At 49.7% G+C, this 25599-nt stretch overlaps 6 protein-coding genes across 6 annotated transcripts; 2 read left to right on the top strand and 4 right to left on the bottom strand.

The window, feature by feature from the left end:
* Positions 1 to 1311: 1311 nt before the first annotated feature.
* J4E78_010995 (uncharacterized protein) lies at positions 1312 to 2852 on the bottom strand (the record flags this gene model as incomplete). Its single annotated transcript, XM_049371569.1, has 5 exons — positions 1312 to 1382; positions 1441 to 2006; positions 2054 to 2429; positions 2491 to 2734; positions 2781 to 2852. The coding sequence occupies 5 exons, from the start codon at positions 2850 to 2852 to the stop codon at positions 1312 to 1314; spliced, it is 1329 nt and encodes a 442-aa protein (XP_049216710.1).
* Positions 2853 to 4971: 2119 nt separating this feature from the next.
* J4E78_010994 (uncharacterized protein) lies at positions 4972 to 5723 on the bottom strand (the record flags this gene model as incomplete). The annotated part of the gene is made up of 2 exons (XM_049371568.1): positions 4972 to 5547; positions 5601 to 5723. The coding sequence occupies 2 exons, from the start codon at positions 5721 to 5723 to the stop codon at positions 4972 to 4974; spliced, it is 699 nt and encodes a 232-aa protein (XP_049216709.1).
* A 559-nt stretch (positions 5724 to 6282) lies between these two features.
* Positions 6283 to 10234, bottom strand: J4E78_010993 (uncharacterized protein; the record flags this gene model as incomplete). The annotated part of the gene is made up of 3 exons (XM_049371567.1): positions 6283 to 8408; positions 8916 to 9799; positions 9849 to 10234. 3 exons carry the CDS (start codon positions 10232 to 10234, stop codon positions 6283 to 6285), a joined length of 3396 nt encoding a protein of 1131 aa, XP_049216708.1.
* A 761-nt stretch (positions 10235 to 10995) lies between these two features.
* On the top strand, positions 10996 to 12101 carry J4E78_010992 (uncharacterized protein; the record flags this gene model as incomplete). Its single annotated transcript, XM_049371566.1, has 2 exons — positions 10996 to 11863; positions 11920 to 12101. The coding sequence occupies 2 exons, from the start codon at positions 10996 to 10998 to the stop codon at positions 12099 to 12101; spliced, it is 1050 nt and encodes a 349-aa protein (XP_049216707.1).
* Positions 12102 to 14275: 2174 nt separating this feature from the next.
* J4E78_010991 (uncharacterized protein) lies at positions 14276 to 15622 on the bottom strand (the record flags this gene model as incomplete). Its single annotated transcript, XM_049371565.1, has 4 exons — positions 14276 to 14769; positions 14817 to 15163; positions 15213 to 15421; positions 15473 to 15622. 4 exons carry the CDS (start codon positions 15620 to 15622, stop codon positions 14276 to 14278), a joined length of 1200 nt encoding a protein of 399 aa, XP_049216706.1.
* A 7756-nt stretch (positions 15623 to 23378) lies between these two features.
* On the top strand, positions 23379 to 24650 carry J4E78_010990 (uncharacterized protein; the record flags this gene model as incomplete). The annotated part of the gene is made up of 1 exon (XM_049371564.1): positions 23379 to 24650. The coding sequence occupies one exon, from the start codon at positions 23379 to 23381 to the stop codon at positions 24648 to 24650; it is 1272 nt and encodes a 423-aa protein (XP_049216705.1).
* Positions 24651 to 25599: the final 949 nt, after the last annotated feature.

Genomic DNA, 25599 nt, shown 5'->3' with positions numbered 1-25599 from the left:
AACTCGCAACGAGATATAAATTACGGAAGTGGATCGGATTGAGTTCGATTGAGAGACCGAACGGTGTCTAAGCCTGCCCACGTACTGTGTTGTGATACTCAGGTAATCATAAGTGTACTAAGGGAGGCTAGTCGTGACGGGTTGCAATATTCAACCCATTTAGGGGCTGCATTGGCACTGTTTGCCGAATCCCGGTGCAAGTAAGAAATTCCCTCACACACAAACTTAATTGCACATCTTTCACCGCTCGCACTTGCCAACTGCAGTGCAAGATCGTTTGAGAGTCCGATGAGTCTGCGTTCCAGATAATGTTCCTGGTCGCCCCAAGCTCCTCGCTCTTTGTACAACGGTTCGAGCATATTGCCGAGTGGCCTCCATTTCCACGGAAATCCAAGGAGCACTGCTGCGCAGGCTTTCAATGAAGGACCTTGAGGATCAACCATGTGTAACCCGGGTCCGCATTCTGTAGTTGCTGTTTCAGCTTTGGCAAAAGCTTTAGCCGCTTCAGGAAAAGCCAATCGCGGAGCTTCCCACATCTTGACGCGTAGTCTGACTCTCATCATGTGGTCACAGTCCAAGGCGTAGTAATGCAGACCTTGCCATGCAACGAGGACTTCATCGAACAGGTTTTCCCATGCCGCGTCATAAGTAAGAGCATCAATGACGGACAACGCGCAATGGACCGGCAGACGCTTCGTGAAATAACGCGCGAGGTAAAAATGGTAGGAGTCCGATAAGTCTGGGAAGTTGCGTAGTTTAACGACGCGACAATAGAGTTTCAAAATGTGCCGATGACAGTCTTGTTTCGAGAACAGAAGTCGGAGTTTTGCTTCAGGACTCTTGTCGCCATATTTCATCCGGCGAATGAAGTCTCTCGCAGAGTCGTGGGCAAATCTTACTACGCCGTCGTGGCCGTAGGTAAGGAAGTCTGCGCCCAACCTGCGTACCCACTCCTCGGACCCCCTTTCAGCGAATGAGTTTTCGTCACCGCTGAATAACCGCAGTAGATATGCGAGGTGTGCGATAGTCAATCTTCTCATCCAGGAAATCATGATTTGAAAGAGGTGCCGCCTGGTTTCCCGGAAATCTTCATATTCGTTCTGCTCCCAAAGGCGTTGGTATGCCTCACGGAGGCCTGTGGCTTGATCTTCGTTATTGGAATGTTTCAGTTCGCCCAACAATCTTCTTGCGCGGGCTGACGTATATACATTCTTTGTTGGATCTCCGGCAGGTAGCAGAATTTGGAGCCATATCTTGACCCACACAAACCTATGCAGGTAAGAATAAGTTATAAAGACTTGAAACACATACTCACATTCCTTTTGCATGTTTCACGAGAAGTTCCCTCATCTCATCGCGGAGTGCTCTCTGGTCTTCTTCGACTGTAATCTGATCAGCCCTCATGGTAAACCGCGGTAGTGTTGTAGCAAGTGTACGTACAGAATATCGACTTAGATTCGGCACTAAGCCTAAGCCCTGCACAATCGATTTCCCTGTCGACAAATATCTTCATATCATGTTCAGTATCTCGTGGCTCCACTGAATACTTCACTAGAGCTGGTGAGGCGAAATAGATGCCCACTTTGACAACTTGGCGAGATGAGAAGACAAAGAAAACGTTGGGATGATCTTGTGCGATAGTTTCCATGATTTCAAGGAAATTCGCCCATTCTTCTGGTTCGGTGAAAGCATCCAAAGCGTCCACAAGAATTACAATCTTTGCCGATTCTCCGCAGTCATCGATGACTTTGTCGAGGAGGTCCTGCCACACTTCAATGGACAGTTTCACTTCAGGTCCCGTAGTCGAGTTCTTGTAGAATTCGTAGGCCAATGGAGCTATGGAGCGGTCTAATTTCCAAGAAAGCTTCCATATGAGCGATCGTACGACCGTTTCAGTATCAGGTCTCTGGGTGCCTCCGGTAGGGCAGAAGTAATGGATGACACGTATAGGCTCTTCCAGTACTTGCATACTCTCAAGTGCTTTCAGACTTAGGAATATCCGATGCCTACGTGAATGTCAGCAAGTCGACTTTTGCGCGTCGAAGCAACGTACAGGATAGTGCTTTTCCCCATGCCAAAAAAGCCACTGATCCAGAGTACACGTGCCGGATGAGATTCTCCAGGCTGTGCATCATCTGAAAATTGATGACTAAAAGCTTCAAACCAGGTCTGGTATTCCAGCGTGTGAAGAAACCATTGCGCATAATTCTTGGACCGACCGCCCGAGGTTATGTCCTTTTCGATCTTACTCAGCGCATCTTCAGGGTCGTCATTCTTCTTGATCCACATGAGTGCAGCGGCGACTTCCTTGTTGGTAGCGGCTCTCTCACTGATGCGTTTTCTCATCCTAGTCAGTGTCTCGGCCAAAGTCTTCAGATCTTTCATCTGTTTTTCCCACACTTCGGGATCATTCTTTACCAGTGCAACGGCTACATGGTAAGCGTAAGTAAAGGAACGCCTGTCATACGTATTCTTGTGATGGTAGCTTACCTTTTGCCTTGAATTGGCCCGCTCTCGATGCGACTGACAAATTGTCAAGCGCGAAGTGAATTCTGTACATGAGCTGTAACGCCATAATGTAGATATCAGGGAGCTGAATCTTCAGCTTCTCTTCCTCATGCTCCTTTGAAGATGTTGTTTCGAAAGACATCCAGTCGTTGATAGTGTTGGCAGCTTCTATATATGCGTCCCGCGCTTTGGATACGTACTCCGCATTTGGGCCATTGATCGAGAGCTGATGAAATTAGCTAAACACATCCTAGTAGGCAAAGACTATGTACCTCAGCAATAGCGAAGACCGCCGCACAGCCAATGGGCGCGATCTTGTACGGATCTAGAGTTGCGATTGGCATAACAACGGACCGGACACTAGCCACGCTAGGTAACCATCGTCTAGCTCGACGTACGATTTCATCAGACCTGGGATCTTGCTGCAGATGTTCGGGCAGTGTCCACTCAATTTCACCGCTGTGAGTTGTTATGAATCTTTTCATTTTGTCGTTCAGAAACTCGAATTTCGTCTTATCGTTCTCCTTGAACGTATCCAGGGCTTCGTCCCACTTCTGGACTTTCCTTCTTGCAGGCGTCCTTCCGAGGTGGACTTCAGGTTCAGACGTCGTTGACGCAATCCGACTAAGGTCCTGTGTATGCTGTGTCTCGACAGGACTAGCGGTTCGCTGTATGTGAGTTCGAGTGACCTCACTAACCGGCGCGGACGACGACGTTCCTGGCGCGTGACTAATCGCAGTATGATCAACCTCGCCTGATGTAGGCGGATATGTAAGACGAGAAGGATCTCTGGGACTGTCGTTGCCGTGCGCATGGCTGGGAGAATCATTTGGGACACCGTGAGGGGTAGCAGACACCGTAGGAGGAACTACCGACGCGTCGGTAGCCGTCGAGAGTAACGTCGACGCATTCGCTGGAATCGGGGTAGCCCGCGGTTGACTAGGGCGCGCAGCGAGAGGAGTGTTAGTAGCCGTTTCGGAGCGTACATGACCTTTGCGACGCAGGAAAGGCTTAATGACCGCCCGCTTACACCTTTTCCAAGTCCCAGGTGTGGCAGGAGGATCGGCCATACTCAGAGAGTGCTTCGTGTCCGGGCGAGCTTGCTCAGAAACAAAAGATGATGGACTATTGAAGACGCGCGAAGTACGAGGAAGGCGCATAAAAACAATGAGGGGTCAGGACGCAAGGCAATCACCAAGCCTGCATGACAGCCAATACCTCAGCCTTGCCGCGCCACAAAGCCTTCGATGTCATGTCTGGCGTGCTGCGCACCGGTGAGCGATTCTGGAAGTGTGTGTAGCGTGCCGTGTTTGCCTGGGATACCATTTGCAGTAGTTGGAAGCGAATGAGCATGTATTAGAGTATGGCTGGGCTGAAGGCCCCGGGGAGAAGGGCAAATACGACGGAGGCGTACCGCAACACGAGGAAGGCTGAACGCGAACGATGACGTCATACCACTCATGCCGGCAGCGGGTGTAGCAATATCTTGTGCTTACTTTGCACAAACATTTCACCGTAAGAAGTATACATTGTGTTAGGAAGTATCTACCTAGGTACCTTTGAAGCTCTAGCAACATGTATGCAGTAACATGCAACACAGAATTTCAGAAGAGATTCACGTAGATGTAGTTGCAGACTAAGCTGCGACAACGCAGAGCAAGACAAGCTACTTATGTCTCTTGCAATACATTACTACTGCATCTACAGAGGTACTCCTTATCAAATAAGATTACAAACCTTAGACTCTTGCAGACTACGAAGGTTCTAGAAGACTCCAATGTTGTTAGCCCAAACGCAATATCTCCACCTCACTCCTTCACAACTACTATTCCTAGTCGTCGTGTCAAACTCGTAGTCGGCTTATCACTACATGCGCCATCATACCAATACTTGAAAACATTTGTCTACTTCCACCCCTCACACTACCAAGTACAAAACATCCGTCGCAGCCATCAACGTCAACAACTCAAATAGGCACCGCGCGCGCCACATGCCATCGCATCACCAAAACCAACAACACCATCCCTCAAAGCAGGTCTCCGAAGCCAACCTCTCGCTCCTAGGGAACAATGAGGTACTGGAAGGGCTTCCATCATATCCCTCAATACCTCAACGTCACTGTACGCTTCGACAAGCTCCTCGTTGTGCCTACCGCGGGCACGGATAGGAAGAACAAGTCAAGGGCCATTGCGATACGCAAGGGCAATGGCTACGATGCAACCATCATGCTCCTCAATGAGGACATGGTATGTGTGTGATTGAGAGTGAAGACGATGAGTTTGATCCCTCCGCCTCAGGGTCAGAGTAAGACTGCGACGGAGTTGAGGAGATGAAACGTTAGCTATACTAGATAACCTGCTGGGAGAAAAACGGTGCTCAGCTCTGTACATCAAACTTTTAACGAGTCTATATTTTGTTGTGGCTGCGATGTAACTATATCCTCTTTCTACGCACTCTACGGGTCTAGCACTTGAACACCGCCGGTCCAGGGCTCGTATACGTCTTACTCCCCGTGTAAAGATTGTAAAGAATGCCCGCATCATTCTGCTTATACGCGCCGGGGAAAGAAACCGTCGCCGGCGTCTTACTCGCCTCACCCCCCGTAACATTAATCTGCGCACACTCCATATAAAACTGCGCACCCATACTGCTACTCGCGCTATGCAGCGCAATCAGCTCTCCCCTCAACAAATACTGTCCGGGAGCAATACACTTTGGAATCGTAATCGTCTGAACACCTTTGTTGGCGATAAGACGATCGACACCCCATTTCGAGCCGTCGAAAGCGTCTTCAGCGATCTTGAACCAGCCGCCGCCGACGCCGGAGTCGGTTTTGGCGTCGCTGACTTTCTTCATGTAGGCCATTACAGGGCCTTTGTGGGAAGAGTCGATTACGTCCGAGGGGCCTGAGGTGAGGGTGTGGCGCCAGGTTAGGGTGGCGGTGGAGCCGGCTTGGAGGGTTATGACGGTGGAGGTTTTGGCGGTGGGGTTGGGGCCGCCGTTGCAGACTATGTCGTTTGTGGAGACGTCGTTGATGGGCTGGAGGGAAGTTAGTTGGGGAGGGGATGGGTTTGGGGGTATGGAGAGCGTACGCCGTCGTATGAGGGGACGCGGACACCATCTCCTACTGCGCCGCCATTGACGCTGACGAAGATTGTATGGGCGGATGCTGAGCTGGCTGCAGCAGCGAGGACAAGTGGGGCGGAGAGCTTCATTGTGATGGTTGTTGTTGATTCTGATGGAGGTGCTTGATGTGTCAATGTTGCCGTAGTCGGGGTACTTATAAACAATGTCTTCGCCCTGACGTTCAAGATCTGAACCCAGACCCAAGGTTTACATATATTGCATGCTTGGTGATATCACATACACATTCCCAGATGCGAACAAGCCTACCTCCTGCACCCCAGATGAGCGGAGCATTTCCTTCGCGTCCACCAACCGCATCGCGAGCCGCCGCGGCAAAGGCCTGAAACCGCAACGCTATACCAGCCAAAACCCGGATGAGAAAGGCCGTATCGCTGGAGTTGCCACGCGATTATATTAAGCAATGTAGAGCGTGTGTCGAATGTTCTTAGAAGTCCTAAGCGAGGTTGTCTTTAGCCAATGGCTTAGCCGTGTGTAGATTGAAGGCGCCAAGCCCCCCGGAGATAGAGTGCCGCCCCATATAAAGAGGCTTGCTTGTGACCTGGTTGACTTGTCGGCGCTAGTGGAAAAGTGCCGACCGGATCGTGATCGATGGTCGATTATCGGGAAGATGGACCGCCTAGGATGCGCTCAAGCAAGCGTGATGTCTTGAAGCTCAATGTCTTCCTTGGCCAACACTTCGCCCTTCATAATACCATGGACGTAAGCTTCACCAAGCAGCTCAAATTTCTCGGCAACTCCTTCGACTTGCTGCTTCCTGATCACAAAAGGTACACATGCCCTATCGAAGACAGCGAGCTCATCACCGACTTGCGCACCCCTCGGCACTAATGCAAAGTAGCCCTTCTCGGTTACAGCAAAGCGGCGCATCTTCAACGCGGCCCGGTACGCCGTTTGCAAGTCTTCCAGGGTCTTTGCCGGCTTCCTGGTCTTGAGACTGTCGAGATTGAAGTGACCCTTCTGCCGCCGCTGGCTCATAGTCTGACCAGGTAGGCATAGGGACTTGCCTGTCGTGGCATCTAGGATGAGCCCGAATACCTCGCTGTGGTCTGCATCTGGTGGCGCAACGCCAGAGCCATCGCGTCCCGCCAGTAGTGTGTGTAGAAAGGCGTCGTATGTTGAACTACCTTGTAAAAGGTATGTGTGTGTTCGACCAGCGCCCATGACAAGCTCGGCGTAAGATGCTAAATCACGATTGCCCCGTTGTGGATTGTCGATATCAAGAAAGGGATCCTCACTGACACTGCCTAGGATGGCAATGGTGTCGAATGCTTTACCGCTCAGTGTGATCTCTTGCTTATCTTCGCTCACGATAGCCTTGGGTGGCTGCGCGCCGGTGACGGGCCTACCACCCGCACAGTATACAGCCCAAGATCTTGTCGAATAGCCAAATACGTCCGTTACGCGTGGGGTGCTCCAGTCTGGGACCCAAGACGGCTGGAGCGGGTGTTCGTGATCGACACAGCTTAACAGTTCGTAAATGCGATCAGGTACTTCCGTCAGACAGGCCTCGTGATAGACCGCTCTCGCAGGAACATCGGGATTGTAGTCGGGTACGATATCGGCATCTGCTATACCCAGCACACCGTAAGTCTTGTCTTTGGGGTTTGTCGCCTGCGCATAACGTGTAGAAACCAGAATGGTTAGTAATGCTTCTTTCGTAACGATTGTCAGGCCATGTACGCGCTCTGCCTGAACAGAGTTCACCACATCAGCACCATGCGGCGGCAATGCTTTGACATCTGCTTTCGTTGTGTACTTCTCATCCAGCTCAGCGTTACCAGTCAGCCAGCTGAGCACATGCGTTTCTGCCAGATCATGACACCACGCAGCAAAGTCGTCCCAACACACCTCAACCTTGCCGCATTTGACAAACAGTTGTCTCGAAAGCACGGCTTCCTGGATGGTCCACAGTCTGCCGAACCAGGGGCGGCGCAGGACTTGACGAACAGCCCACCACGCTCGATCAAGGCTAGGTGGAAAATCCAGCCTCTCAAAATCCGCTGGCGTCACTTGCGCATCCGTCCCTTGTAACCGCACAAAAACAGTCTCCATCAAATCGAAAGCAAGTGCCGAGTCCTCTTCACCATCATCACCGAGCCATATGAGCGTGTTTGTAGCATGTGTGTAGACCAAGCCCATCAACGGGATCTGCTGCACCTTCTCCGCAATGTCGGGCTGATTGATGCATATTTGATCTGTCCACAAGACAACACTATGCTCAGTCGATCTCAAGTGGTCCAAAGCTCCCGCCAGACTTGCGGAGATGTTCAACTGGCCATGTTCGAAAGATATGGTATCATCGAAGATTGGTGGACCCCAAACGTAGCTGAGGGCAGTGTACCACACCGGCTTGCCTGTAACGAGTGAGACCGCATGGTTCGTGTGTCTAGTGTAGGTCAGGGTTCTTCTACTCGTGTTCGCTGGATTGTCAAATGGCTGTGTATATTGCTCCTCTCTTGCAGGATGGGAGAAGTCGATGCTGACGATATGTAGAGTGCCTCGCAGTGGACTTCCAGGCTCTCCAGGATGCAGCTCCAAGACGCGGATCTCGCCATCCCCAAGAGGTTGGTAGAGCTGTGATGGCGGTTCATGCGGTGGGTCGCCACGCTGGCTCCACTTCTGCACCACGAAATCATGGATGTGAGTTTGAGCGATCTCATCCAGCTGGCCATCTACGCCGCCAGGCCCTTCAAAGCTAGCAGCCTGGAAGATGGATGTTTTGGAAAGCGCTGAAAAGAAACAGTTGCAGTCATCTGACCCACGATGTTAGCAAGCGATATCGGCGGTATGTGGTGGGGTGGAAGCACTGCACCTAGCGCGTTCGTCGCGCATGGACACGTCGAGGCATGCTCGATATGCTGGTACGATTTCTGAGGATTAGCCATGGTGTTGTGGTGTTGCTGGCGTGAGAAAGGGAGTGAGGTGGCAGTTTCAGCAGGTACGACATTTGGGACTAGGCCCGACTGGGAGTGGGGGCAATTGCGACAGAGGCAGGAGGTGGTGACAACAAGTGTGTGAGAATTAGTAATTCCTGTATATTACTGTGTTGGCGTTAATGAAGTGCTATTAAGACGTGTAATGGCTGCTTCGCGTACCTTTGTAGCGCTACCAATGAAGTCGAAGATTCTACCTTGCTTCAGCTATGCGTCCGCTGCATGCTCACGACGAGCAGCTCCCCAGAATAGCACAGTCAGCAGTCAGCTGAATAACCAGTCGCCCCATATCGCCATCTCAGTCCAGTCCTAAGAACTGCGTGATACCATGGCCCTTGGCTTGTCCGCCCTTGCCCTTCTTTCTCCTCTTGCGCTTCTGCTTGGGCTCGTCGTCCTCGCTGCTGTCGTCCATGTCCTTATCGCTATCGTCGCTGTCTTCGCTTTCGTGATCTCGCTTGCCGTTGGTAGTTTCCTCTTCGTCTTCATCCACATCCTGCCAGGTCTGCTCGCCCCAGACTTTGACGGTCTTTCCACCACTGCTGATCATGCGGCCTGTGACGTCGAAACCCAGACCAATGACGCTCTCCTTGGCCAGCTCGTCGTGCTTGAGCTCTGCGACAACCTTATTCGGGCCGAGCTTGGCAAAGCGAATGTCTCCGTTGCCCAGGCCCACGGCGATGTGCTTTCCGCCCGGTCCAACGCCGTCTGGTACGACAGTGAGGGAGTCGAGGCTCTCGCCGCCTCCCTTGGAACGGTCGACGATGATGCGCTCGTCTTGATCGTCCCAGACTCCGCGCTCCCAGAGTGTGAGGACACCGTCGCCTGCGCCAACGATGACCTTTTCGCCTACACTTGAGCCCTTCTTTGGTAGACCAGTCACGATGCACGAACTGAGCAGCTCTTCTTCCTGGTCCTCACTCCGAACCATGACGCCTCTCCGCAGATCCGTGACGGCCAGTGTGCTTCCTCCCGTTGTGACCCATTGCTTGGCCCAGCCGCTGGTACTCGCTTGCGTGGGCGGTAGAGGTGTGAGGGAGGAGACGTAGTCGTCGTGGGGGCGGTGTGTGTTTTCGGGCTTTAGGGAGACCTTTTCGCCGCCCTTGAGGTTCCTAATGTCGTAGATGTGCAGTGAGCCCGAGTCGGTGGTGAGGATAAGGGATTGCGGTGAGAGACCGTAGACGAGGGTAGGCGCATCGATGCCGCCATTCGCACTGTTGGTGTCAGTATCGCTCACGTGATATCTATGTCTCTTGTACTCACGGATCTAGCGGTACACAAATCTTCGCAGTGACCTGGCCAGTCATGCAGTCTGCGACCTTGACCATGCCATCTGTGCCTGCCGAGTATAGTGACGTGCCATCGACGCTGTATCCGAGTGTCCGACAGCTTCCCTTGTGTCGCCGTGTCTCCCAGAGTTTGTCTATGGTGCCGAAGCCCTTTTCGGAAGCTATCGTCTCGTCATCGTCGTCGTCGCTTGCGCCCGAGGGCAGCTTGAAGGTCTGCACATGGCCGCTGGCCAAGCCGACGGATATGATAGGCTCCTCTGGGTGGATCGCCTGCACAAAGATATCGTGCTCCACCGGGAGCGCGCACAAGTTCTCGAACATCTTGGGCTTAAAGATGATGCGGGAGTTGGTTGAATGCATTTCGCGACAGCTACAACTGGAATTTTTGTGGAGCCGCGGCTCAGCTCTTGCAGGGCAGGTGCAGCCGATGGTCTTGGCAGGTACATTCGCACCAGGCGGGCTTTTACATTCCCCCGAGACTCCAACACCACCTGCACCTGCGTGCATTTCATGCAGAATTGAACTTCACTCATTGTATTTCCTCATCATTCACACCAGTGTTTCGCAGGCTCGAATGGACATCGTTCCAGAGATCATGAGTAATCTTACGACCAAGTCGTCAACAACACCAGGTTTCCTGTCTCGACTCCTACAAAGTCTAGCATTCGGAGAGGCCCTTAACTCATTTCTTCCGTTCCACCCAAAAGTAGCTGGACGGCACCGTAAACCGGGTCCACGGACCACAAGTGCGTCCCTCGCAGCATCGTGAACCTCTTCAACGAACATCCCCTTCCAATCACGGCCATGCCATACGACACGCTTTTTCTCCACCGGGCCTTCGATCTTCATTGCCCCATCATAACTAGTCCTTGGCCAGCGACGCGACAGGAAGGTCAACATTCTTCGCCATGCGTTAAGCCTCGTCCGGCAATGCAGCCGAATCACGTTTATCAATGATTGGCTGTGAACATCATCACCATCTCCAACCATGTCCGCCGCTGTACAATCGGAGCAAAGACGTCCGACATCATGTACGTCTTAAAGAGAAGCCGGGAACCGTCGTTAATCCGAACAGCAGGCGTTGGATCTATCTGCAGTAATTTAATATCTGATCTGCCAACATGCTAGCATCATCGCTTCTATACGGTCTTCTGACCGCCGCGACCTCAGTCAGCGCATACCACCACGCCAAATCCATCAACTACACCGTCGTAACAGGCATCTTCCAACAAGACGAGCCCTCCACCGACCCCTCGACCTTCAACTTCCTCACCAGCAACTTCGGTCTGATCAACCGGACCTACCCCAGCGACTCATCCTGCCCAGACCGCAAGCACTCAACCCAATGGCAGCGTCTTGCCCACTACATTTCCACCCTAAACAAGAAGGCGCCGCGCAATGAGCGCTACGCCCTCTTCTTCATGGGCCGCCACGGCGAAGGCTTCCACAACGCCGCGGAATCCTACTTCGGCACCCCAGCCTGGAACTGCTACTGGTCTGAACTCGACGGCAACGGCACCGTCACCTGGGCCGACGCTCAACTCACGATCGACGGCATCGAACAGGCGAAAGTAGTAAACAAGTTCTGGAGCCACCTCATCAAAGACGAGAAGATCACTCCGCCAGAGACTTTCTACACCAGCCCCTTGTACCGCTGTCTCGATACCGCGAAGATCACTTTCGAAGGCGTTAAGCTACCGAAAAAGAACCCCTTTGTGCCTGTTGTCAAGGAGTTCCTGCGTGAAGGTATCAGCGCGCATACCTGCGATCGCCGGCACAGCAAGTCCTTCATCAAGAAGAACTTCCCTGGCTTCAAATTCGAAAAGGGTTTCGCAGAGGAAGACCCATACTGGACTGAGCTCTTCGCCGAGCCGCGCGCAAACCAAGATGCTCGCTCAAAAGCTGTGCTCGATGATATACTTGGCAATGACGATAGCACTTACATGTCCATCTCCTCGCACTCGGGCGAGATTGGCAGTTTGCTTCGTGGTATGTCACCGTCTCTTCAATGTCGTTCCGACATCTCTGTACTAACAAACCCCCAGTTCTTGGCCATCGCGAATTCCGTCTGTCGACTGGCGCTGCCATACCCGTTTTGGTCAAGGTATCTACGCTCAATGCTCCTGCGCCTGCTACTACGACGCTGCCGTACACACCGCAGAAGACGTGCGCGGCGCCGCCTGCTATCCGCGACTCGAGCTGCAATGACTGCTCGTGCTGCACTTGAGCGCATTGTTTAGTTCCGGATGTAGACTGAAGTAGACATAGATTCCGACGTGTAGTTCGCGATCTCAGCCACCAAACTCCAAGCTCTTGCACCCGTGTTCCAGAACGCCCTCTTTCCCAACGTTAAGCCAGATCATCTCGTTTCCCTGCCGTGTCGATATCTTGGCTTTCACGTCCCGATGAGTAATCATGCCCATTCGTGGAAACACGGAGAGAGTTACGTTGTGAATCTCACCACATGGCATATGCGCCGCACGTCACCGGTGGCAACTCCGCCTGAACACGGGGTAAATCTGCATAGTGCACCGACCGTGTAGACATGTCACTCCCAGCTCCCAAACATGTCACTCGCTCATGTCTATCCCGATACCCTGATTGCCTAGCGGCGTCATGCACTATCGCCTCCCTAACCTACTAACCTACCTAACCTCGTTCTCAACGGCTGGCTACCCAGCCACCGAACTCTATGCCCCCATCTCAGTCTTCGGCATGTCACAGATCGTTCAGATGATTAATCCTCGCCGATTGGCTCCTTGCACCATCGACCCCGTCGGTGTTCGTTGTTCCCTGCGTACATCTAGTTCGCCATCCATCTATTTCGTCATTGCAGTTTCACTTGCCACCTGAATGCACTACCAACTTCCACCACGCAGGTTACACACTACCTAGGTACAGTAACACCCCTCTTCCCTGCACGCCTGCCCAACCCTCCTGAACATCACCACGCGCATCCCATCACACCATCGGGCCTTTTCATCTAGTCCAGCCGCAGCTCAGACAATGCTGATGATCTTAGCGATGATCCTAAAGAGCTAGATGGGCTAGGCAGGCTAGGTCCCGCGTTGAGGCCAGACTGGCGGGTGGTACACTACTTCAGTAGCTAGGGTTATGATCGCTGTGAATCGGGCCTTTTCGGACTTTCGCGCTCGAGGACCTTTGCGCTTGAGGGCTTTCGGACTTTCGGGGTCTGGGCGGGCTACTAGATGATAGGCCAGATGAGACGGAACGGTAGGAACCGCCGTTCGTAGGCGTAGATGATCTGGAAGTTTATTGTGTGGGTTTTGTAGGGACGGTTCTTCGAGGATTGGTGCGACGGTCACCGGTCGGGTGTTGTCGGCGGGCTTGGGGTTGGAAGTGGTTGCGATGGAGATGGGGATGTATTGGCAGAGGGGTAGTGTGATAGATTGAGTAGGGAAGACAAGAAGGTGATGCTGGTACATGGCGTGATAGTGAGACGACAGTGGCGGTCAGAAGAACGTCTGGCGATGTCATATCGAGGAAAGGTGTCGCTGCACGTAAGCTTACTCCCCTCCCCTGGCGAGGTGGTCTGAGGCTCTGCGGCAGTTGTGGACTTGGTAACAACAAACTCCCTTCCTTTTCCAAGTGCCAGGTGCGGAAGCTTAGTGTTTCGAGACAAAAAAGCTAGCCTTGAGGTAGCGCATCGCGATATCTTTTTCGACGTCATTACAATATCTAGACAGTTAACATCAGATAGACTATACCCATGTCGCAAACGGATTCCGCAACATGCGTTAAATATTCTCAGCGTTTCTTATTAAGTACATTACTAGTATATACAGGGGTATTTAAAAATGTCATGTCGCTCTTTCTCTTTGCTAATGTACAGGGATGGGGGTATACAAAGATAAAAGGCCGTGAGCCGTGATGATGCGGCAGTTGGTGTCGTCGCTTCCCTGCCGTGTGTATATACTCGAGTCAAGTAAGACCCAGACTCGAGCCGCTGTGGGGCGGTGTGCTTCCAGACGAACCTGGCTTTTTGTTCTTGCAGTCCTCGGTAACTGCGATTGCCGAGGCAGGTCGTTCGCATACTTTTTCGGGTTCACGATGGGCTTTTTTCGTGGTGGAGTGCGGCTGCGGGGTTTGCTTCTTCGCGCATGTGGAAGGACCGTGGTGGTGGGACCGGGGCGCTTGGATGTATCTGTGTCGGTGATGATAGCGACTGGGATTACGACTGTGAGTGTGTGAACGCCATCACCACCGCCGTTTGAAGACGGCATTGAGGTCATTTCCTTCACGGTACTCCGTTTCAGCTCGATCTGAAGCAAAGAGGAGCTTGCCGACGCGGCAAATATCTCCTTCGCGACATAAGCCACATCGCATGTCTTCGTGATGACAAATGGAAAATGTTGAAAGTGGGTATATTGCTGAAACTCATCATCTGTAAGGCGCAGACAAAACCGATCCCCGCTCTTCATCCGTGATGTAAAATGACTTGGAGACCATAATGCCGTTCTGGAAATGGTCCTCTTCCGCACTGCTCCGAGCGCTCTTGATCCTCAGACTCCTTTGACTATCGTTGTCGGAGTTGTCCACACGCGTACTTTTCTTCGAGTTTGGTGGTGCCTTTCCGCCGTACCATTTATTCGAATTCGAAACAGGTTCGTCGTCGGAAGTGCGAGTCTGCACAGTGGCGGAGAGTTTGTACATGTCGGGACGGAGCTTGTCGGCTTTGGAGTTTCCAGCGGCGTTGCCGGGTAAGGGGGCGGACATGCCGTATGCGGACGGACGGTAGGCTCCAGTTGGGCGGGTAGAGAGACCGAGCTTGTGCATGGCGATGAAGAATAATGGGCGGAGCGTTGCGAGGCTGCCGGCAGTGATAGCGAGACCTTGTTCGACCGATGACCAGATGGCGATGTCAAGTGTGGACCCTGACAGCATTAGTACCCATTGAAGAAGCGGCGGTAGGGAGACTTACAGAGGAAGTCAGGCGAGTTAAAGTAGTGGACGAAAGGCATGCGGGCGATGACCGCAGCACTTGCGATGCAACCCATGGTGATCAACGGAATTAAAGCAACCTTGGTCCTCCTCTTCAGCTGCAAGTGCCATACCAAGAATCCCGGAATGATGGCGAAGGTGAAGTCGGTGATGATACTGAAGATACTGTAGACGTAGCCGAGAGCGGTGATGACTGTGTTGTCGACGCACTTTCCTTCTTGCGAAGTACGGTCCCACATGTACGAGATTGGGTAGCACTGGAAGAGACAGACGAAGAAGAAGGTGCCTCCAGCAATGATCGAGACGCACATGGCACTGTAGATGATCCTGGTATTCTTAGTCCATGTTGTCACAAGTCCAGTTTGCGATTGCTTACCACGTGTGTAGTTTTCGAATACTAATCCGCAGGAGAAGGAACCCAATGGACAGCTTCGAACAGATCATGGAGATGGAGTAGAACAGGTAGCAAAAGTACCACGCGTGCTTCGCATTTTGAACACCCTCGATGGGCAGGTCACGATGATGTTTTCCGGTTCCATAGTGTATGCCGATGCAAGACGATGTTGTGTACGAAATGAAGAAGAGCTGAGGACCTAGTCAGATCGGGACCCAGTTATCGTATTAATATACACTTACAGTTGCGAGAACCATCAAATAGTCATCTCGGCCAAATGCCTTGACCATACAGAGGCGAACATATATCCTCAATGCACAAGCCAGGACTGCGGTGGTAACGAAGGCGATGTTGACTGCGAGCAGCTCGGGGCCTCTGTTGGGAATAGCCATTGTGGTGTGGTATATTGACGAAGCAGTGGACACTCATACAGCGAGGAGGAGCCCCAGAATGAGCACACCGTTCGGTCGGTAATGGGGGGCTCAGGATCTTTTACGCAGCTAGACACTTGACCGAATAAGCAGGGTGGAGACTATAGAAGACACCGCATAATGGGTGCCGCCACGAGTGAAGTGGGTCTGCGGGCGGGCTCCCAGGACTCGTTCCAGGGTCTGGTCCGTTTCAAGGAGCGACCATTACCAACAGGGTCGTTGTCCCGCGGAGCTCGGACACGGGACTATGGATTTGGCGAAGTCGTTCATGCGTTGACAGGGCACACGGGCACGCGTAGAAGCTGACGGCAGTAGTGTTGACTGCCGCAAACGAAATTGTTCATTGAACTCAAATAGGGACACGACGGAGGGAGGGGATAGGAGATCAGCGTACACATGTGCAGCAGCTGGGCAGCCTCGTGCACATGGCTGACTTGTACCTCGCATAGGCTGGGACGCCACCATGGCTGGAAGGCAGCTCGCAGTAGCGAAACTCAAAAGCGCGGCTTGGGGAACGGCAGTAGTTGTTCAGTCCTGCTTTTGGCGGTGCCTAGATGCGTCCCGCTCGAAGGAGTTTCGCGATGTTCACCGGCCACGTGAAGGCTAGCCGAGAAGGGGATTAGTCACCGAAAATCTCGCAAGGGCTGCGTGTTCCGTGCCTTCCGCTTCCCAGCTAGCTCCGACGCCCACTGACAGCCAAAGAGTCAACACTCAACCTCACAGACTCCTCGGAGCTCCCACTTGCTGCCGCTGATCGGCTGCATCATCGCGCAGTATCTCTTTAACCGTTGGTTTCAGCTATTCTACGCTGACTGCCGATTCTCTCAATGAGGAAGTGCTCTGCACCTCTAAAGACGGGAACTTGTAACCGCTAGCCGGGCGGTTCCTGAACCTGCGTGGAGCCCCACTGAAGGTTTGCGAGAGCGAGAGTCCGCCGACACCGCAAGCTATTCAACGATGATAGATACTGTGGCTTGCAGCGTTCAATTGTATAATCCAAGACTGTCGCTAGATTACTTACCCTAATGTTTCTAATGTTTTAACGTAATTTTATTACTAAGACGCTAGTCTCTAAGTAGGTTTTCTTCTACAATTCTATATTAGCATTTTATTATTTTTACTAACTTATATTTACTAGCTACTCTAAGCTACTACTATTTTAGCTTATTAAATTACTTATTATACTTAGTAATAATAGCGTTTATAACTACGCGTATTATATTATTAGTAGTAAGTAGCTAGTTTATATTTATAAAAGTTATATTTACTAGTATTTATAATAGTAAGTTATTTAAGGTGTTAATCTCTAGCTATATAATATTAATATTATTATACTAGCTAATTACTATATTTTATTAGTAGTAATTACTTTAATACTTTTAGCTATCTTATCTAAGCTAATCTTATAGTATAAGAGAATAACTAGCTTAATATAGTAGCTATCTTTAAAGTACTTTTCTACTAGCGCGTATATTTTCTTTACTTTATTTAAGTTATTAATAAAATAATATCTTAGTACTAAGAGTAAGCGTAGCTTAGTATTAGTAAAAGCTAAGTCTAGAAGCTAATATAGTATTACTATAATAGAGAATTTAGATTTAGATAAAGATAGATAATATTTATTAGTAAACTAATAATTCTATAGTATAAACTAGTCTAAAAAGAGTAAGGTCTATTACTAGTATATAAAAAGATATATTTCTAAAAAAGTTAAAATTTTATAAAGGTATAGGCTTTAAATAGGCTAAGACTTAGGTTCTTAGCGCTACTACTTCTAGCGTAGTTAAAGCTTTTAAAATTTAAAGTAGTAAAGTAACTATTTTATAAATACTAATATCTACTTATACTATAGTAAAAAAAATTATAATATAATTATATATTCTTAATAGCTTATAACTAACTAAGCTATAGATTATAAAGTAATAAAATACTAAAATCTTAGCTTATAAAATTATACTTTTATATATATACTCTCTATTCTCTACTTCTATTCTTATTTTATAGCTTATAGTAAAATTAAAAATTTAAAAACTTATTAAAGATATAAATAGTAGCTTAAATCTAATACTAAAAGCTATACTAATTAAATAAGCTTTTAACTATATTTTTACTTTCTTCTATAAGTTCTTTTAGCGTTAGTAAGTTTAAAGCTAATCTTATTACTAGTTATATTACTTTACTACTTTACTAAACTTAATTAAGCTTTTTATTATTAATTAATTATTTTTCTTTTAAATGTGTTACTTTATAAGTTCTTTAAAAGTTATTATTTTAAAAGCTATTATAGAGGCTATTATAAACTACTATATTTATACTATATTAAATACTATTATAAGCGCTCTAAAGAGCTACTTTACTAGTATAGAGCTATACGCTAAGTCTATTAATATTTCTATTACTTCTATTTCTATTATTTCTATTTCTAATATTTTTATTTTTATTATCTTTATTATCTCTATTACGTATATAGCTAGCGTAAGACTTTTTATTATTTTTTTTTTTAGCTTTACTTTTAAGAAGCTTATTAGTAAGATATATAAGCTTTTTAGTAGTTATAGTTTCTTACCTATAAAAAAAAGAAACTAAAAAGACTATTTTATTAAAAACTATTTTATTAATAATCTTACTAATAAGATACTACTAATTATCTACTATATTATTATTTATAACTAAGTATATAAAGTAAAAGAAATAATAAATCTACTTTTTTTTTTAGCTTTATAAAAAGCTATACTTTTATAAAAAAATACTTTAGCTAGAATACTTTATAAAGGTAAAAAGAGCTAAAATAGTAAAAATATAGCGTTTATAAGTTACTTTATATAGTAAAATACTATTTATTAGATAGTAGCTATAATAGACTACTATAACTTCTATTAAGACTTAGACTATAAGCTATAGAATAGTTATTATATTATAGTTATTAGCTAGTTAGCTTCTATAGAATAGATACTATAAGGTTTAGTATAGTATTTCTATTACTACTATATTATCTTACTAAGTAATTAGTATAATATATAGTTCTTAACTACTACGTAAACTTAGAAGTGTATTAATATATATAGTTATAGTTTATATAAGTATTAGTACTAATAGTAATATATACTAAATATCTTAAAATCTTAAAATTTTCTAGCTATTCTAAGATAATAAGCTAGGCGTCTTTTAATATCTTTTTACTAAATAAAGTCTATAAAATTAGGTATAAGGCACTAAAAGAAAGATAATATAGTACTTTATATACTTAAACCTTAACTATAGTTCTATAGTATAAGCTATTTTATTATAGAGTTATTTTAAAGACTTATTACTATACTATAAATATATATAAAAACGTACTAGCTTAGACTTAATTATTAGTAAATTATAATTATTATATATCTAACTACTTAATATACTATTAAAGTTATTATAATTAGATTATTACGAGACGAGCGCGCAAACAAGAAGATGCTAGATTACTCAGGTGCCTCGGCTTCCTCACGTTGAGTCTGCAGGGTTTCACGAGTATCTAGTGCGCGGACTGACTCGTCGTCGCGGGCATCGGCACTTGCTGTAGGCACTGGAGGACCTGGATCTAGCTCAGCACTTGCATCATCGCCAGCGCTACTATCGTTCCTTAGATGCAGAGTCCGTCGCACGAACAACCATAGTTCGCGACTGAAACCCGGCCTTGGGATCTGATATACAACAACGGCTAGTCGTCCGAACGCCTGTCAATTGCCTGTCCGACGACTACTGCTTCAATATTCCAACAAACAGGCATCGGGATTGAGTGCCAACGCGGGTAACGCTGGATGGCAGGCTGATGAGTCTCGCAGGCACCATCCTAGCGATCAAAATTCCACATGTGGGCCCCGAATCCACAGAACAATGGCGACATGAGCGTCGCATGCATCAGGGTAGCACAGCACTTCCAAATTCCTGGAAACAACTCCGCAACCGTTCATCTCCCGATGCCACGCCCGTCCGGTCCTCTTAAAGCCAGTTGGTCTCAGCTCAACGTTCTTCCCGTTTGGTAAGTTCGTCTCAAACTGCCGAGGAACTGCTCACAAGGCCTCCCAACGAAGGTTTAGGCGTCCGGCGGAGCAGACTCCTGGGGAAAAACTCCGGCTTCCAAAGTGGCGACCGTGTATTGGAGAGCGGAGAGTAAAACGGTGTTCCCCTGCGAGTGCGACGAAGAAGTCTTCATACCCTTGGCCTGTTGAACCCACCGTCGAGCCGCCCCATCGCCGCATTCGTGCAACCCTTGCAGTCGGGAGCAACGATCCTATGGTTGACTGGGTTGAGTGAAAATCTTGAACCTTTCTGGACGACGCTCGCAAGGTTCAGTCATGGCAACAAACTTTGGTTAAAATGTGAGTCGGTACCTGCTCTGGTAACGGACGAACTTGCGGGTTTGGTGTCTAGTTCGCGCTTATGTCCGACGTCCTGGTATCCGTATATGCGATGGCGGCCGTTATGCTTCAAACCAATCTACTCAAGGCAATACGTCAGATATTTGCTAGGAGACTGACAATCGAAGCAGGTAAGTGATGTGCTCCAACATACGTAGTCACGATGTAGGTACAGCGACGCCATTCAACATGCGGACATACTGGAGGCCTTGCCGCCGTCTAGTCCCAATGCGATTTCTGATGCAGCTGCCACGGCTGCTAAATCAGGAGGCGAATATCACAACCCGAACAAGACACGGCAACCCATCATCAAATGAACTGCCGATCTTGTAAGCTGTACCAGAACAAGGTATCCATATACACACGAACAGATGGTCTACATAAGAAGCATAACATGAACATCATCACCCTCCAATCCAACTACACCAACTCCGAAGGGTATCGGGCTGCACTGTTGCATTGCTGTTACGGCCGAACTGCAGTGAGATATCCCCTTCTTTCCGGACAGGGTATTGACATGTGCCCAGCAAGAACACAACTTTGCTTTTGCAGCACATCTTCACTTTCTTATCTCCAGATAGCACAACACACACAAGCATTCGCTTCTTGGAGTAGTAAGTCCATGCGACAACCTTGATGGTTGCTTCTTCGCATCCTCCGCCCTCCTTTTCCCAAGATAAGCAATTTGCTTTTTCTTATGCATGCATGCGAATGCACATCACGCATATGTACATAGCATGCGCCAATGCGGCACAGTCTCGGGCGCACATCAAGGCACGACGCGCCCGCCCACTCACCAACACGAAGGCCCCCCGGAAAATCCTAGCGGCTACGTCCCGCAGCCGCCCCAATCACGTCGCCAGACAATTCTCCGCATTGCACCGCCGAAGGAATGCCGTGTGGGTGACAGCGGCTGTGGCGTAGGTGTTTCCCTTTGGTGGATTGAGATTACGCAACCGCTGGAGGACGGCTGTGCCACTGGTAGTATGTTTCGTGCGGGGTGGAGACTTTGCGGCGTGGTTGGGAGGGATTGTATATGAAGAAGTGAGTGCGAGGTACGGCGCACGCTGTGTGCTACGTACCATATCAGACATCTTCGGACCGAGTCTTACTCAACACTTCAAACGAACGCACTGCGAGACCGGCTTACAGCGACACGTCAACTTGCGACTACACGCGCACCAACACAGCACAACATGCAGACCATTCTCTCGATCGCAGGCCTCATCGCCTTTACATCCGCCTCCCCACTACCCTCGCCTGAACACTCAGAAGCCCTCCCACTCATCACCCTCTCCCTCATCGGCTCACCCTCACACTACACACTCGGCTCATCCCAAAACCCACAAATATCCACATCAACATCCAACAACGCATGGTCGATACATATACCCATCGATGTCTCCCTCGATCTCAGCACACGACCGGAACACGTCCAGGCCATCGAGATACTCGGAGTAGAGCAGGGCATGGATCTGCAAGGAGGGGCAGTAGAGAGGGATGATGGGGATGTGGTGTGTAAAGCGAAGTTGGGGTGGGGCAGTGAAGGGATGGTTGTGAGGATGGGTGGGGAGAGGGTTTTGCTTGATGGGGGGAAGGTGGGGAGGGTTACTGGGGTGGAGTGTTGGAAGGAGAGGGTTTAGATTTGGGGATATATGGACGATGGGGTTCGTAAGAGCGGGAGGAGGGGGTGGTCAGTTTGCATCTTTTCCATTGCATTGGCGTTTGATGTTCACATCCGCCTTGGAGCGTATACGTTGGTTACACTTCGTCTTCTACGGGCATGTCTTACAGCCTACTAATATAATTCCCTTCAAGTATCCTGTCGACCTACCTGGCACGTACGTTCATCATCATAATCTCCATTCCCTACGCCCTATAACTCTGCATCAGCTTCTCCACAATACCAACCCCCATCTGCTCCTCCTCACTCGGCTTCTCATCAGCCTTCTCCTCCTTCTCAGCCACAAACCCCTCCTTCCGCATAATCCCCTCCATCATCCTAATCCCCCTCAACTCCTGCAGTGGCGGAATATTCTCCACGCCCTCGGGATCTATCACATCAAAGTCCACACCATTGCTAGGCTTAACCGCACCCTCAATCTCATACAACTTATCCGGTGTAACAACAAAATCACACTGTACCTCTCCCTTCCTCGTCGGAGATACTGTTACCTTGTCCACGCCCAGCTCCGCCTCATCAACGACCTGGCAGTCATGCGCAAGCGCCACAACAGGTGTCCGCGTGTGTAAAACACCCAGGTCCGATAGCATCGCATATTGTATCTCGAATAGATTATGCCCTTCCCAGATCGTCACGCCCTGCGCGTTGAACACCAGACCCCCTGTCACACATAGGTCTACTTTAAGCCCCTCATCCCGCATCTGCGCCAGCGACACCGAACGCCCTATCCCAGGCTTCTCCATGCCGTCTAGACACGCCGCGATTTCGTATTTTTCCTCGGCTATACGCCCGGGATGTAGGAGGACGAATCCCCTGCGCAGTCTGTACGTAGCGACGAGGACTTTTTTCCCGTCTTTCAGCGCCCGGCAGCGTAGGTGCTCGAGGCTGTTGTCGGGGGTTATGAGGATAGTGGCGGCGGATTTGTAGCAGGGGAGGGAGGTCAGGCGGTCGATTGCGGAAGACGAGCCCCGGAAGTCGGGGGTGAAGGACATGTAGTCGTGATTGAAGCGCGCGTCGGGGTGGGCATGTTGGAGGAGGGTGCGGTAGACGGATGCCCAGATGAGCTTTCGGGCGGAGTCGTCATCGGAACTGGATGAATGAGGGAAGGTCATTGGGAGACGGGGAAGCGAGTGACGGGTGGCTGGAGGCCTGGGTGGTGGTGATGCTGTGGGAGCGAAGGGCGGCGTGGTGTACTGTATGTATGCGCCGTGCCACGCCGCGGTCGATGGCGGGGATGATGCCTTTGTTCAAGCCCTGGAGCTGACTAACCGGGCCGCCTCATTGCCCGTCGTCTGCCATCATTCACCCTCCAACTCCTGGAAAGATAGACAACCGACTCACCGTCATCACTGCCTCGCGATGCATGATTGTCGCTTGAAGATGATGATGGCAGGATCCCGGCTTCACCCGCCCGCGCGTCATTGGGGTAAACTTCCCGCGTCGGCATGCGCTAAATCGGCTACATGATTAGGCCCGTTGTATTACCGAAGAGTCACATATCTCAGGGCCAAGACGCGTGCATGCAAGATTGAGTGTTGTGACTCGTTATCTTGGGACATATTAAGCAGCAGCTTCGATGGACAAGATTGACGAAATCGAAATGCGGACAGCGGCGACACCATCAAGCCGGTCGTCAATGGAACGCAACAAAGGAACGATACCAGAAGAGCGCATTACAGAAGCAACGAATATGGATTCGATTAACACGGGACCACCAGTTCTCGAGTCCCAAAAATTTAGTGAGCCCCTCGAAGCTCACACATCCGACACAAGAGAAGGGAACAAGTCGCCAGCCAAGAAGAAGCCACCCAAACGCGCAAAAGCCCTCTCAGTCCTAAAATGGTTCATAAAAGACCAATGGTTCCTCCTCGCCATGTCCTCCGTCGTCCTCCTCTCCTCCCAAGTCCAAGTCCCAGCCACGCAGCAACGCACCAAACGAACCGTAATCACCTACCTCGCCGTATCCGTCATCTTCTTCATCAACGGCTGCACCCTCGACACGCGGGTCATGCTCGCCAACTACATGCGCTGGAAACTGCACATCTTCGTGCAACTCCAATGCTACCTCGTCTGTTCCGCAGCCACCTTCGCCATCGTGAGCCTATGTGCCCGGGACCCCGATTTCATGGATCCGTGGCTCTTGATCGGGTTTCTGTTTGTGGGCAGCGCGCCCACGACAATGTCTAGTAATGTTGTCATGACGCGGCAAGCCCACGGCAACGCAGCCCTCACAGTCGTGCAATCTGTAATCGGCCAGTTCCTGTGTCCGTTTCTGACACCGATAATCCTGCAAATGTACCTCTCAACCGGATCCTGGTACAGCAAAGTCCTGCAACGGGGGTCAGGCTATGCGGGCATATACCAGCGCGTCTTCATGCAACTCGGCCTCTCGCTCTTCCTGCCCATGCTGCTGGGCCAAATCGTCCAACGCCTCTTCCCCGCGCCCACAAAAAAGGTGTTCTTCGAGTGGAAATTGCTGAAGCTATCCTCCATCGCCCTCCTAACAATGGTATGGCAGACCTTCGACCAAGCCTTCTCCTCGGGCGCCTTCTCAGCCGTCAAACCCTCCAATATCATTTTCATCGTCTTCATCACCATTGCGCTCTACTTCATCTGGCTGGCCATCTGCTTCGTCGCTGCCACTATGTGGCTCCCGAAGAAAGATGTGATTGCTTGTTGCTATTGCTGTCCGGCCAAGGCGCTGGCGATGGTTGTTCCGCTGACGAGCGTTATGTATATTAATATTGATCCCGTGGATCAGAGTAAGATGCAGATTCCGGCGATTATTTTTCAGGCGTTTCAGGTGGCTATTGGTGGGGTTTTGACGATTGGGTTTCGGAGGTGGGTTAGGGGGGAGGAGGAGAGGGAGGAGGCGGAGAAGAATGTTGAAGCAGGAGGGTCGAGATGAAGTTGGAAAAGTGAGTCTGGTTGATGCTTTTGATGGATGAAGATATCTATACTATGCGCGAGCATCCCTCTCTTTCCTAGCTGTCATCTGTGGCATGTTATGACTTCTCGCAACCACCATCGCTTGGTCTTCTCCGCTCAGCCACCCTCCTCACTTCCTGTACCTGTAAAACAGTTCCGCCATGTTATATATAGTAATCCTCAACGCCGATAATGCACAAGACACCCAACCCCACTCAACCCCATCAGCCCTATCTCTGTTCAAGTAATGCAGCAGCATCCATTCGGAATCTAACATCATCAGCGCTATCCCCATCCTCATCGTCATTCTTCAATCGTCAATACATACGCATTTGCATATCCCAAGAAAGCCATCGCAAGGACATTCGATGCAGGAAACCGCTGCGGTAGTTCCATCTGCGTTCCTGATTTCTTTGACGGATCGATTGAGACTGACCTGTTTTGGTGGTTAGACGGGGGAGGTGGGAGATGGGAGGAGAAGATGGAAAGACGTACTGCAGCAGGTGACGCAAGCGCAACCGACGCCGCGACGATAGCGATTATGGCTGAGAGCTTCATGATGCCGAACGAATTATTGACCAAGGAAGGTTCAAACGCGACGAGAGAGTCCAAAGGATAGGTATTTGATCGACACAGACACAGCACCAAAAAGTAAGTAACACAACAAAATGCAGCGCAGATCGACAGAAGACAGACCAGTCTGTTCTTAAACAGCAATTCCTTCTGCCCATCAATCTACTAGTTACGGCATCCATCAAGCGAGCAAGCAAGACAAGCGTTGACTAGCTCGGCTCCAAACTTTGGTGCCCTGGTCCAAATTCATCAATTTGCATATTGCGTACGACATGGCACTCCGGTTCCCCGCGTGCGCGCCCTCGTGGCAGAAAAACAGGCACGACATATTTCTGCGGGGGGGGGGGGGGGGGGGG

Source organism: Alternaria triticimaculans (assembly GCF_023758025.1).
Source record: "Alternaria triticimaculans strain BMP 0046 chromosome Unknown scaffold_49, whole genome shotgun sequence".
In the NCBI taxonomy this organism is placed as follows: Eukaryota; Fungi; Ascomycota; class Dothideomycetes; order Pleosporales; family Pleosporaceae; genus Alternaria; species Alternaria triticimaculans.
This window is presented reverse-complemented; position numbering and strand designations above follow the sequence as displayed.